The 13,567-nt window shown below is 40.5% G+C and overlaps 1 protein-coding gene across 2 annotated transcripts in view; it reads right to left on the reverse strand.

Annotated features, from left to right (window-relative positions):
- Window positions 1-13,567, reverse strand: part of TLN2 (talin 2) — a 146,589-nt gene that overhangs the window by 70,598 nt on the left and 62,424 nt on the right. For both annotated transcript variants that reach the window (XM_071442013.1, XM_071442014.1), the window contains 6 exons: window positions 12,468-12,610; window positions 10,927-11,054; window positions 5,781-5,844; window positions 3,521-3,625; window positions 2,603-2,758; window positions 1,526-1,627 (listed from right to left, as the gene is read on the reverse strand). In XM_071442013.1, coding sequence (XP_071298114.1) covers window positions 1,526-1,627; window positions 2,603-2,758; window positions 3,521-3,625; window positions 5,781-5,844; window positions 10,927-11,054; window positions 12,468-12,610 — 698 coding nt within the window. The remainder of the gene's footprint in view (window positions 1-1,525; window positions 1,628-2,602; window positions 2,759-3,520; window positions 3,626-5,780; window positions 5,845-10,926; window positions 11,055-12,467; window positions 12,611-13,567) is intronic.

Raw genomic sequence — 13,567 nt, forward strand, 5'->3', positions numbered from 1 at the left:
ATCTACTGGTTTTAATTTAGATATATGCCAGTTAAATTCTGGGTTCTCTGTCAGCTGATTAATTAACCTATCACTAAAATTGCAGGACATGAGGAGTTGGGTGGAATGGGGGGAACACTGTACTAGTAACACTTGAGCAGAAAATAAGAAAATAATGTACCTATCAATGCACACTGGAGAAAATGAGTTGGACCAGCCCCAAACACAGCAAAAATTAACAATATGCAACTGAAAGCAACAAACCCCACTTGATGCATCCATCCCAGAGATTGCATGGGCTCAACAACTACAAACTGCAGCTTCTCATATGAATCAGGGATGTTAATGATTTAACCTGTTCCTAACTCATTAATTTCAAACTGGCTGTATCAGCAGATGGTAGAGAAAAAAAATCAAACAACTGGGAGTGGAAATTTGCACATTTGTACTCTATCAAGACGGAAGGCAGCTTTCATTTGGTGCTAGACAGTAATGCTATTTTTGAATCAATTTTTAAACCATCTACAGAAACCTGGAATTTAGTTGATGTTTATTAAACCTGAGCCTGACAGCCTCAGAGAAAAAGGCATGTGATGAATTCTGTGTGATGAATTCTGGCAATCCTCCTCAACCTTTTATTATGTAATCCTTAATGTTACATCCTCACTGCTCACACTAACAAAGGCAAGAAATTCTTCTGGGCTTCTTTGTGATTTCTTACTACTAAAATCTATTACAGTAAAGAATGATGGAGTTGGAATGTCAATGCAGTAAAATTTTGACAAGACTGAATCAGTGCTGTTTGGAACACCTCACTTTTCTATGTAACATGATTAGAATGGGACCATTCAGCTCCATGGTTGTTGGCAAACTTGCCATTTTTTGCTGTTACATTTGCTTGCTTGGGAATATTTTGAGTACTGGAAATTTGTATCAGCCCTTCCTCTCTCCTGCCAGGCACATTCTATAAAAAACAAATTTCAAGGCAGTCTGACCTCTTCACAAACACTGATTTTATCCCCCTCTGCACAACTCAGGTCTAATTCTTTGCTTTCCTAATCACAGTGTTTTTAAAACAATGCATTGTTGGGGTTTTTTGGTTTGTTTTTCTGGCCAAAAAACTTTCTCAGCTTTGCAATATTATATACAAGAACACCTGGACAACTATTGTGTAGTCCTGGCTGTAGTTTTAAATACTGCTTCTAGGGTAATTTCTTCCCACCTGCTTTATCACTTTGGACTATAGCTTAAAAACTCACAGCTGAAGCTTTGGACTCTTCCCTGGATAAACACTCAGAGCCACCAGGTCACCTTCCAGACAGAACCACAAAGCCCAGGAGTGCTGCACTGAGCCAGACACATGCCAGAGATGTAAGACATAGCCTTGATTTTTCCAGAAGCAGTGCCTTAGTTGCAGGTAAAAATATATAACATCAAACCACAAGATACAACACTGACTCCATGAGAGGAAAAACTGCAGTTTGCACACATCTGAATTTTTGCATTGGTTTTTTTTTTGCTGCATGCCAAGATGTTAATACTGTACCTTCTTTAGGATGATATCAATGTAACCTGCAATTAATTGAGAGATCTGTTCTCCTTCAGTGGTCTGTACTGAGTAATAGCTTTCCTGATATTCACCAAAATCCTGAAGAAAAAGGGGAAAAATCCCAAAACTCATTTGAAAGTGTGAAGTAAGTAAATGAAGAAACAGTACCAAACATGAGTGAGACAATTCAAATTGTGAAATTGTATAGACATTTTATTATGTCCAACAGTAAGTTAAACTTCTCCAAGATTCTAAACCAGTCTGTATGCGAGACTGAGGGAAGAGAGAAGAATCCTTTTTATTTCAGTTTACTCACAGATGTTTCATACATTGAAATGCCCAGGAGATACTTCATCTAACTTTATCAGATTCAGTCAATTGAGGATGAAGAAAAGTTTTTTAGAATTTAATCCCAGAGCATAATCATCCATGCAACTGGAAATTAGATGCAAATGAATCAAGTGATGCAATTTTCTAGCTTCTGCCTCTTACTCCATCACTTCAAACAACCTTTTCATATACAAAATATATGTTGCAGTGGTCTCCTATTGACCAAATAATTAGCAAAATATCACATTCAGGAAGCTTCTCTAAACTCATAATTATCAAATACATGAATGAGCCAGCTGACTTTGTTTATGTTCATATCTTGCAAGTCACAGAGTACATTATGAATGCCAAGCAGCATAACTATGTACACAAGTGTGAGTAATAATGCTTTCTTAACTTCATCAGTTAGGCACAAAGGAGGTTTAAACAGTACTTCTGAGGAACTGGGCTGTCCAGAAGCACCAAACTACAGACTGAACCTGGACTGCAGCATGTGCCAATTTACTGCTTGAGGACTCAGTGACTCTGTCAGGCTAGAAAATTAGAGATGGGACAAGTCCCAGTACAGAAACTGTTCTTAGAAAATTAGAGATGGGACAAGTCCCAGTACAGAAACTGTTCTTAGAAAATTAGAGATGGAACAAGTCACAGTACAGGAACTGTTCTAAGCCACAGAAATCCCTTGTCCTCTGTATACACACAGTACAGAAGACACAGAAGACACAGTACACACACACAGATTACCAGAGTGAAGCTTTTAGGTGAGGCAGCCCAGCGTTTCACAGTTGTCAGAGGCCACTCCTGCAGCACCTCCTTGGTCTTCTCATCCACTCGCATCACGGAGTCCTTGGTGACCCCCAGCAAACGAGGGACCAGCTTGTTCTTGCCTTTCATTTTTTCCTACAACAAAGGGTGGAAGATTGTTTTCCTTACAAATGCAGCTTTCCACAGGACAAAGAAAAAGCAAGATAGGATATACTGCAAAGGGAAGCAACTGGCATGCAGACGGTGACAATTTAAAACTCCAGGCTTAGTTTGTCTGTTTACAGACAATGATTTTTAAGCAATGCATTTATTAAGAAGCTCTGGTCTTTAGTGCAGCTTTACTACTCAGTTCAAAAGCCAACCCTATTGGTGAAATTTTGCCTGATGGGCAGGAATAATGATGAGCAGGACTCCATGATAACACAAGGCTAATTAATTATTTTATTATACCATATTATTCTATACTATATTACACTACATCTAAACTGAAACTGAACAAGAAGTCAACTGAACAAAATGCTCTGACTGTCTCCTGACCACCATCAGGACACAGCTTGCAGAGATTGCTCAAGAAAACAAAACACTCCCACCAGAATCCAATTACCAAATCCCTTCAGGTAAACAATCTTCCATAATGCATTCCACTTGTGCACAAACACAGGGGCAGCAAATGAGATAAGACCTGTTTTGATCATTCTCTGCTTCTCCAGGAAAAAACCTGGGAGAGAGAATTGTCTCTCTCTGCTCAGAGAATGTGAATCCCACACAAGCTCTCTTCTCACTCCTCCAGGAAACTGAAATACCTCAGTGGTTGAGGTAGCAAACCTTGGCTTAGAGAGGGACCTGAGATAACTCAACAGCAAGGGCCCAGGATGGTCCCAGCAGGAGCTGTGTTACCTTAACAAGAAAAAAGGAAACCCCGTAGGTGCGCAGGGAACGCGCCAGCTTCACGTACTTCACTTTGGCCTCTATCTCTGTCATCTCACCACAGTTCTTGTGCTCCTGTAACAGAGTTCTGTATCAATTAGGCAGAACCAAAGCTTTCTACAAACAAACAAACAAAGGGCACAGCTTTCATCTTTTTCAGGATGCTTAGTTCATAATCATCACAATTAGAATATTGGAAAAAATACTGGGTAGAAATGTTAGCAAAACTAGCACATAATGCCTCACATGAGAGAAAATAACTAACCTGGGCAAACAGAACACTCCTCTTTGACCATCAACCATTCAATCTGTGCCTCACACCATGCACATTAAACCCCTTCTGACACAGTTTAAAATTCTAGGTATTCCTGCTGTTTGACATCATTAGGTTTCATACAATTAATGCCTCTTCACTCAGCTTTTAAATGTCATTTAAGTGTACCCACACCCTTTTTTTTCCTCCAGAAACAGATTACTTATTCCTGCTTTGTGCCCAAAACTTCTGACTCATGACAGCCTCACAGTTTGTACTTGAGACCATTTCTCATGGCTGGTAGGTACTTCCAATGGGCCTTTTTTGCCAGTTGCAGCATTATCCAATTTTTTTTCCATCACAGGAAAATATCTACAGCTGAGGAACAAAAAATTCTTTTTCTGAATAGTGTGGCCTGAAATACTCAACTAAGTGTGCATTGTAACTCGGTCTCCATTTATTATTTAAACAATGTGGTAATTAGTAGATTGATGATTATGTGTAACAATGGGTACCCATCTTATATATTTAAATTTATTAAATTTAAATAGCATCTACTCTCCTATCCAGACCATTGTGCTGAAATCCTCATCCCAATGTCTCCCTGTTTAAACCCTGTTTGTGGGGTTCCCCATCCCACCCCATCTTCCCCTCACGTGCTTCTGCGTTGCCACCGCTTTGGTGCTGCCTGATGGCAGCAGGGGGAGCACCAGGAACACGGGAAATGCCTTCTGATTCCACTTGTTCCCACCTCAGCAGCGTGGGACAGCACTGGGAGGGGAAGTGCAACTCCAAAAACCTCCTGCATCCCAGGAGCACAGGCTGCTCCCATCTGCCAGCTTCAGCAGAGAACACGACCAGCATCCCCAAAGAACAAGGGGCACAATGTAGCACCTGCCAAGCTCCAGAGCTTCATGGCTTGGGCAGCAGCTGAGTTTTATTCCAAAAAGACAGCTCCCATATGCTGCCTTGTTGATTCTTGGCCCAGATCAGTGCTGATCATCACTGCTGAGCCTCTGCTCCATGCACTAAAGTACATAAAGAGTGAAACCACTCCTAGGTGATATCTGACATGGGCAAAACTCCCATGCTATGGAAAGCATGGCTGCAATACTCAGAAGTGAATGAATCTGGTTTTTGCTTAGACTGCAATGTCACTGCACCACCTAGAGAAGCACAGAGAAGTGTCAGACACACTCATCTACAAGGAGGTACTGAAAACTCAAGGGAGAACAGACTCACTAAGTTAGAGGATTCCTCAGCTGGGAGTGTAGCAGACAAAAGAAAAGATGGGACCTGGTCCTGCCCTTGAACTTGTGTCCCTAGCTGGGATCTCAGGTCTCTGGTGTGTCCTTCCAGAACCATGAGACTTCATCTCACCTGCTGACCTCACAATTTCCCAACTTCCATGGTATTGCCACACTTGTATTTCAGTGGGCAGAGTTACCTGGTCCATCTATAGCACTCAGACTCTGAGACCACTTCTAACAATACCAGCACATTTTACAAAATTTACATTTTACCATTTGTGCTTAACTGCTCCAGTCTTTTACAATGGGTGATTCCCACACACACCACTGAATTCAAGCATTAACAAGCAGAATTGAGGCTCATGTTTGAATGAGGCATGAAATTAAAACTGGCTTTCCTAAACATGAGTCTATTGTAATACAAATATGCATCTTTGTATTTCAATGCAACTGACAAAAAAATCTTAAAAACACTTCATTTTCACTCTCTCCATTTAACAAAACACATTGGATAATCATCAGTTAAGAAAAAATGATCAGGACAATAAATCCACTGAAGAAATAAAATAAAAGTTGTCAAATACTTGATACTTCATTTTCTGATAGCTACATAGTTCAAAGTTGTTTGTACAGTTCTTTGTATACATACAAAGTATACACCTGGGAATCTCAGATTTTTCTTATAAAGGTAGTGAAGCTATAGTAATTTTTTTAGCCTCACAATTACCTGAAATATTCTCTTTTCAGCCCCTCTTTGTTTGGTATATTCTTTAGGCAGGAATTCTTTCAGGCTGGGGGGAAAAAAAAAAAGAAATTCCAAAGTTAATGGTTCCTCCTTGAGGAGAGATGCTTTCCATACATCTTTACTGGCACTAGGTCCCCCAGGCTTCCTGATGTGGGTGTTAAAATATTTCCATAACAAAACAAAACTAAATAGAGCAAGAGCAAGTGGTTCTCTTACCACTTGAGTTGCTGCCCCATGTAGTAGCTTTTCATGTTTTGAAAATTCATCAAAAATAAACAATAGCTGGCCACTTTCCAATTTTAAATGATAGGATGTGTCTCAGCAGCTCAGAGGTTTCACATCTAAGTGTAGCTACACTTAGTGTGATCTGGGACAAGGGGACATGGAGGCCTGGGCCAGCCCTGGGCTCAGACACTGCTGGGACTCTGGTTTATTGATGTGTGGGAACAAGTTCTCTCTGTGTCACCCAAGAAGTGTCAGAGCACTAATACTGCACTGAAAATCTGGACACTCAATAGCAGTCTGTGTTATTTTGTGTTGTCTCCAAGTAAAAGAAGAAGCAGTTTTAATTTCTGCAGCACTCGGTTTCCAAGGCTCTGAGAACATGGATTAAATGAAACAAGTTCAGCCTCCCTGACAGAGTTCAGGCAGAGGGAATCCTTCAACTCCTCACCTGCACAATAAAATAATCCTTGATCTCAGCCAGATTTCACCCTAACCTGAGGGCATATCAGCATCAGGCTTTAACAAATACCTGCTCTGGACTGTCCCTTCCATCTGGAATATTCTACTCTGATGAAACCATGTCATATATTCAGCAGGTCATTTTCCACCTGAAGAAACTTGCACAGTTAAAATAATTAGTCTCTAAGGATTCCCCCTACTTTGGATGATTAAGAATCATAGAAAAAGAATGACTGGAGAATGTCCTCCTTATTCTGATTTATTCAGTGAACAAGCAACACTCAACACTGAAGGCCAGACTACCTACCAGGATACAAAGTTAGACATTTTGAGAAGGATGGATTGTTTTAAACAAGATTGGCAAAAATATTGCTCAACTGTTCTGTGGGAGTTGCTTTGTTTTTATATCTTGAGGGTGGTTTTGTTGGGTTTTTTGTTTATATTACTGTGCACTTTTTTGTTTGTGTTTTCAAACACAAAATACTGCCATTGCAGACAACTAAAAAATATATCAAAATACTAAATTAGGATTTTGTGCTTCAAAAATATTACTCAGTACTGAGATCACACATTTTGTCTTTTCCATATTATAAAACAAAGTAAGAAGAACTGTCCTTGCTAATCTTTCTTCTGATGTTCTCATAGCTACATCTCACTTATCCATGATAAAGAAATCTCTTCTTGGGGACTCAAATTTACAAAGACACATCATGGGGTAGGGAAGGCTGAAGAGCCAAATTAAAACTGTAGATAAGGACTGAATACAGCTTATTATCTTAAAAAGCTGGTGCATCTACTATGAAACAACTGGTGGTTTTATACAGAATTTCACAGGTTCAAACCAGTTTAGTTAAATTCAATTCCAAGGCAAATTAAGAAAACAAACCTGAATTAAACAAAGTTTCATTCTGGAAATCGATTTATATAAACAAATAAGTTATAGCTATCAACACACTTTAAATAATCATCCTTTATTGGCTAATTTTCTCAGCTATCTGCATACAGATAAACTATCAGAACCATTACCTTTTTAAGCTTGCCTACTTAATTTTTAATTATTATAACCCTTTAAAAAACATTGCTAAGCAAGCATTACTTGGAGCTTCATAAGCAGCAAGGGTTAAGAAAACAACTTTGTGCTTTGTCCACTAAGCAGCAATTGCAATACCCCTGCACCCTGGGTTGAAATTGGATTTGAAGTTTTTTCCTTCCATCACCTTCCACTACTTTTAAATCAAGAGGCAAGTGATCCTCTCATCTGTGAACAGACTGAAATTATTTTAATTCTACCTATAATCCAGATATTTTCTTTACAGACACAGTTTCACTTTATTTTGCAGCTTTTTAATGGAGCTAGCAAAACAATGGAAATGTCATTTAGCCTTCTTTAATCCCTTAAATGACACATATTAGAATGTGTACATTGAACTCAGTAAAAAAAAGCCAGCTAACAGCAAGCAGGGTTGATTTCACTTGGTTTCCACTGAGTTTCATCTTCCAGTTCCTTAAAAAGTGGCATGAGTGCCAACACTTGGATTGTTTCTCATTAGCACAGATGTGTTCTTGAAAAACCCAGCTCAATTCAGCAAAGCAGGTTAGATTCTAGCACAGAGCTCAGCATCAAGCTCACTCATCATCTGCAGTTTATCTGTTTGCCAGGGTGCTTGCACAGAATGGAGGGTGCACTTTGAGTGCTCCTCTCCCATCTGCACAGGAGCAGTGGCAGCTCTTTATTCTCTCTTTTTTCTCTCTTCATTCTCTCTCTTTATCATTCTCTCTTTATTCTCTCTTTATTCTCTCTTTATTCTCTCTCTTTATCATTCTCTCAGCAAATTCAGCCCCAGGGCAGCCTCTGTAGGTGCCATGCACAACTGGATCTGTACCACAAGGCAGGACTACTTTTAAATTGACAGTTTAATGCTTTCACAATTTACTTTGGCATGAGCTTCAAGGGAATTCCAAGAACCAATACCAACGTCTTAGCAAGAGGCAGGAAAAAATCTTCATCTGTGCCAAGAATATTTTAGCAATGACAAAAAAAGATACAAAAGGTGTCTCTACACAAACATATTGTAGACAGGCAACTAAACTAAGCTGTTCCCAAACAATATCATTAAATCCTGGTGCTGCTTTGTTCTATTTTTTGTACAAGCTGACAGATTCTCCTTAAGGGAACCCATAGCATCTTAAGGTTTCAGTAGTGAATGGCTGGATACCTCCCAAATTATTTCACATACTGAGCTACAGCATGAGTTTATATAAAAGAAAACTACTTTCTTACTTGAAAAGCATCAGTGTTTATGCAATAAACAGTAAAAAATAGTTGGATGAAAGTTTAAAAAAAATATGAAGTTTTTTTCTGAAAGGATGAGAGATGCATCTTCAGAAAAAAATAACAAGCATTTAACTACACTTTTCTCTGTATTGTTCACAGTGAGCCAGGATCACTTGGCTCACTTAGACTCACAAAACAAAAGCATGAGGTTTCACAACAAGGCTGCCATGATGGCTGTGTAAAATAAAGATATCACCACTAAATCATAAACATGTACACTTCAAATTAGGAGACAATGGCCAGGGACTTACAGTTCTGGAGCAAGTTCATCTACAGAGGAAAAAACTGAATTACCTCCAAATAAGAAATGCTTAATTTTATGAAACTGATTAAACACCAGGACAGAGAGCAATTACACTTGGTTACCTGCCAAGTTTGGTTCAAATACAATCAAAGCCCTAAATGAAAATAAAACGAGAGCAGAGAAAAATGCCCTACTGAATACAAGAAGGTTCTGAATTTTGGAATTCTGGTTCAAAATGGTTTCCACTGGAGTAACATTTTTTTCTAATAGATCATTCAGTTATTAATACTGAAATTAATTAATAATTTCATCTCTATTAAGGTTAAAAAACCATAATGCACATTATATGAGTGATGACTGTTTCATGATGGGCTCCAAACTGTCCATACAAAGTACAAGTAGTACATGCATACAAAGCAGCTTCAGTACACCATAAAACACACTCACTGTATGGGAGCTTAAAAAAATGAAAAGAGAAAGAAACTTTCACTGAAGAAACCAAGGAGTGCATTAGAAAATCCTAAAAAATTTAAGCAACTGAATGCTGTTCAGCAGTTTGCAAAAGCCACTGGTGAAGCTTGTGGGAAATTACTGCTTTAAAATTTAAAAGCAACTATTTCAGGGAACACCTAACTCTTGAAATCATTACCATGACACAGCATTAGCTTATCATGACATAATAACCAGTGGTTTGCTGCAGGAATACTCCTCATGAGTGGAGAGAGAAGGGAAGAATAAGCAGACAATGGACAAATCCCAGAGTAAGATTTTGTGTAACTGGTCACATTCTAGGAAATAAAAACCAGGAGTGCACTGAAGCTGTCACACTGGGCCCCTGTAATTCTTAGACATCAGTAGCTCTAAAAGAAAAGATTCAGGGGCCAATCAGGAGCAGACAGACAGTAAAAAGAAAAGCTGATTATTAATTGAAACTGAAAGACATTTATTTGTATAACTGAACTGCTGCTCCAGGAATAGGCTTCAGAAGTGAAGTGTTTCAGACAACCAGAGCTGCAGCACTGCCCATTCCACACCTCAAAGTGCTTCCCTGAGACACCATAAACCCCAAAGTGGCTCACAAAGGAAGCCTGAGGCAGCACTGAGCATTCTGCCAGTGGAACAGGACAGAAACTAAATACACACCCATTGTTGTGTGCCTCCAGTTAAGGGATTTATGAGCCTCATGTAGGCTTGATGGACTGGGCAGTAAATAGCTCTCTTGAACCTTCCTACATTGCCTTCCTCAAACTTCAGCCCTTGGTTAATTCTACTGCAGGTAAGCCAATCAGAATATCCAAATCAGTAGAAAAATGGGACATCCAAATGTCAGCCAGACTTAACTTGCCCTCCTGACAGCAGTAAATTAAGTGTCACAATAAAGATATAAAGATTAAAGGATGAGCCACAGGACTTGTGAGCAGGACTTCTGTCCATGCCTGAAACAAAGAGCACAGGTCCAGAATTCCATTCATACAACACCATGAGAGGCTGAATCTGACCAAGTCGTTAATGCCACTGAAAAGTTTGGAAAATTTAATTTCTACACACAGGAGTATTCACTTTATTCAAATGACAAAACCTCTTCCCACTCTTGTACTCTCCTGGTACTAAGTGTGTACTTAACAGGCACTCTGGGAGGAGCCAGTGTCCTTATTAGTGCTGTCTAATAAGCCACTGCCAAAGGTCCCCTCATCAGCTGAGGCTGCTGATTTGTGCAATAAAGCTCCTTTCACTGGGAGATTTGCTAGTGAAAATACACTGAATCTGATTACCTCTGCTTGGAGTAATAAAATGTGCTTAATCTGTGACAACTCAACATTAGTTACACTTGAGGTCACCCAAATTTAGAAGTTAGAAGTGTTTACTCTAAAAATCCAGGTTTATGTTTGTGTTCTACATGAGGTCCAAACTGGATCTGTGCTTGAAAGCCTCCGAATTCACAAGCCTTCTCAAAGGAGACAGGATGGGAGCCATTCAGAATGTCATCACGAGCCTAGAGGAGACAACCAAAGATGTGTTAGAGACACCCAAACAGCTGAACCCACCTTCAATTCCTTGAAAGCTTCAATACAGCCAGCAGCACACCCTTTGCCTTCTGAATGTCTTTATTATTCCATTCTGGATGTGTATGTGACTAATAAAACAAAGGGCTAGATTATTTCATGGTGAGTATCTATGGAGACTTCCTGAAGCTGTGATTGTATCAGCTTTGATCTAAAAGAGAATGTGACAGCCATTTCCTGATGCATGTGTAAATAAAGTCCAACCTGCACATGCACTTCTGTGTATGTGCACACACATGTACAGATGCATGTGTGTGCCAATGCTCACATTGAAAAGCTTTCATGCCACTGTCTCATAGAGGAGGGAGAGAGATCTCCATAATTATAAAGGTAAAAACAAAATTATTGTTACAGAGATGGCAATAGGACAGGCCCACAGCATTTTTCTTCCTTCTGTGTAAATGCAGTGGTCATTGAAGATGACAGATTTCATAGCTCTGGCAGCAGAAGACTCACCCACCCATAGACAAAGCATTGACAAAGCATTATCAACACAGCCTGTCACACCAGCCTGGATTAAAGATTTCAGTGGCAGGAGAACAGCTCAGTGTGATAGTCTTCTCAAATACTTCAAAAAGCTGCTGCTGTTCTACAAGCAATAGAACAGCCTTACCTTTTGCCTCAGATTTTTAAAATGTAATTTATAGCAATATCAGGTATAACAACAGCACATTCCATCAAACTGTCAATTTTTTCTTTGTAAAAAGACCCCAAAACTTTAACAAAGAATTTAAAGCCTACTTTTTTTTTTTTTTCAGACTGAATTGCAGGCAATTGCAATGGCACCTTCAGTTAAATACTATCTTCTCCATAAAGCTCCTGGCTTTGCTAAGGTATGCACAGTCCCTCAGAGAGTTTAGGAAACCTGTCCAGATGGAATCCTACTGTGTTACATGACATGGTCCCTCCTGATGGAAAGCCTGCCAGCCTTGTGTGCTGAAGATTAGAAAGGAGTCTCACTGAACAGGCAGACATGAGAAACAGAAAGCTGTTCACAAGACTGGCCTGAAGTTCCACATGACACAGAGAGCACCGTCCAGAGAAAAGAAGAGGAGAAGAACTAAAAGGAGCAACTTGGGATTAAAGACACATACCAATTTTAAGGAAGCAGGATGTGAAAGCCAGTGGATTTTTGGCTCAGTGTCCATTACTGGGTTCAAAGCATTGGATTAAAAAAATCAGCAAAGCCTCTGCACTATCACATGTTTTTGGAGGGCTAGACAAAAGAGCAAAACTAAAGCACATCCAGAACTGGAATTCTAGAAGATGGAGTATATGAGCACTGTATTTTTTCTAATTAACCTACATGGGGGTTTCCTCAGACAAGGTAGAAAGCACTGTACCTGAACATAGAGCAAATTCAGCTGAACAGGATCTCTTGAATCTACATTCTGGTCTGAATAGAAGAACTTTCGTCTCAAGAGCAGCGTCTCATTCTCATCCACTCCTTGCTCGCGGAAGGTGCGGCTGTGATCCAGCCAGTTCACTGCAACAGAGGCACAGCCAGGACACTGTAAAACCCACACAGCCCCTGTGGAATTCATGGGATAATGGGCATTTCCACTGGGGGAACTGGCATCCAGCCAGTTCACTGCAACAGAGGCACAGCCAGGACACTGCAAAACCCACAGAACCCTTGTGGAGTTCATGGGATAATGGGCATTTCCACTGGGGGAACTGGGATCCAGCCAGTTCACTGCAACAGAGGCACAGCCAGGACACTGCAAAACCCACATAACCTTGTGGAATTCATGGGATAATGGGCATTTCCACTGGGGGAACTGGGACCCAGCCAGTTCAACAGAGGCACAGCCAGGACACTGTAAAACCCACACAGCCCCTGTGGAATTCATGGGATAATGGGCATTTCCACTGGGGGAACTGGGATCCAGCCAGTTCACTGCAACAGAGGCACAGCCAGGACACTGCAAAACCCACACAACCTTGTGGAATTCATGGGATAATGGGCATTTCCACTGGGGGAACTGGGATCCAGCCAGTTCACTGCAACAGAGGCACAGCCAGGACACTGCAAAACCCACATAACCTTGTGGAATTCATGGGATAATGGGCATTTCCACTGGGGGAACTGGGACCCAGCCAGTTCAACAGAGGCACAGCCAGGACACTGTAAAACCCACATAACCTTGTGGAATTCATGGGATAATGGGCATTTCCACTGGGGGAACTGGGATCCAGCCAGTTCACTGCAACAGAGGCACAGCCAGGACACTGCAAAACCCACACAACCTTGTGGAATTCATGGGATAATGGGCATTTCCACTGGGGGAACTGGGATCCAGCCAGTTCACTGCAACAGAGGCACAGCCAGGACACTGCAAAACCCACATAACCTTGTGGAATTCATGGGATAATGGGCATTTCCACTGGGGGAACTGGGACCCAGCCAGTTCAACAGAGGCACAGCCAGGACACTGTAAAA

Source organism: Agelaius tricolor, unplaced genomic scaffold, assembly GCF_023055355.1.
Source record: "Agelaius tricolor isolate 1412-34295 unplaced genomic scaffold, bAgeTri1.0.p SCAF_16, whole genome shotgun sequence".
NCBI classification, from domain to species: Eukaryota; Metazoa; Chordata; class Aves; order Passeriformes; family Icteridae; genus Agelaius; species Agelaius tricolor.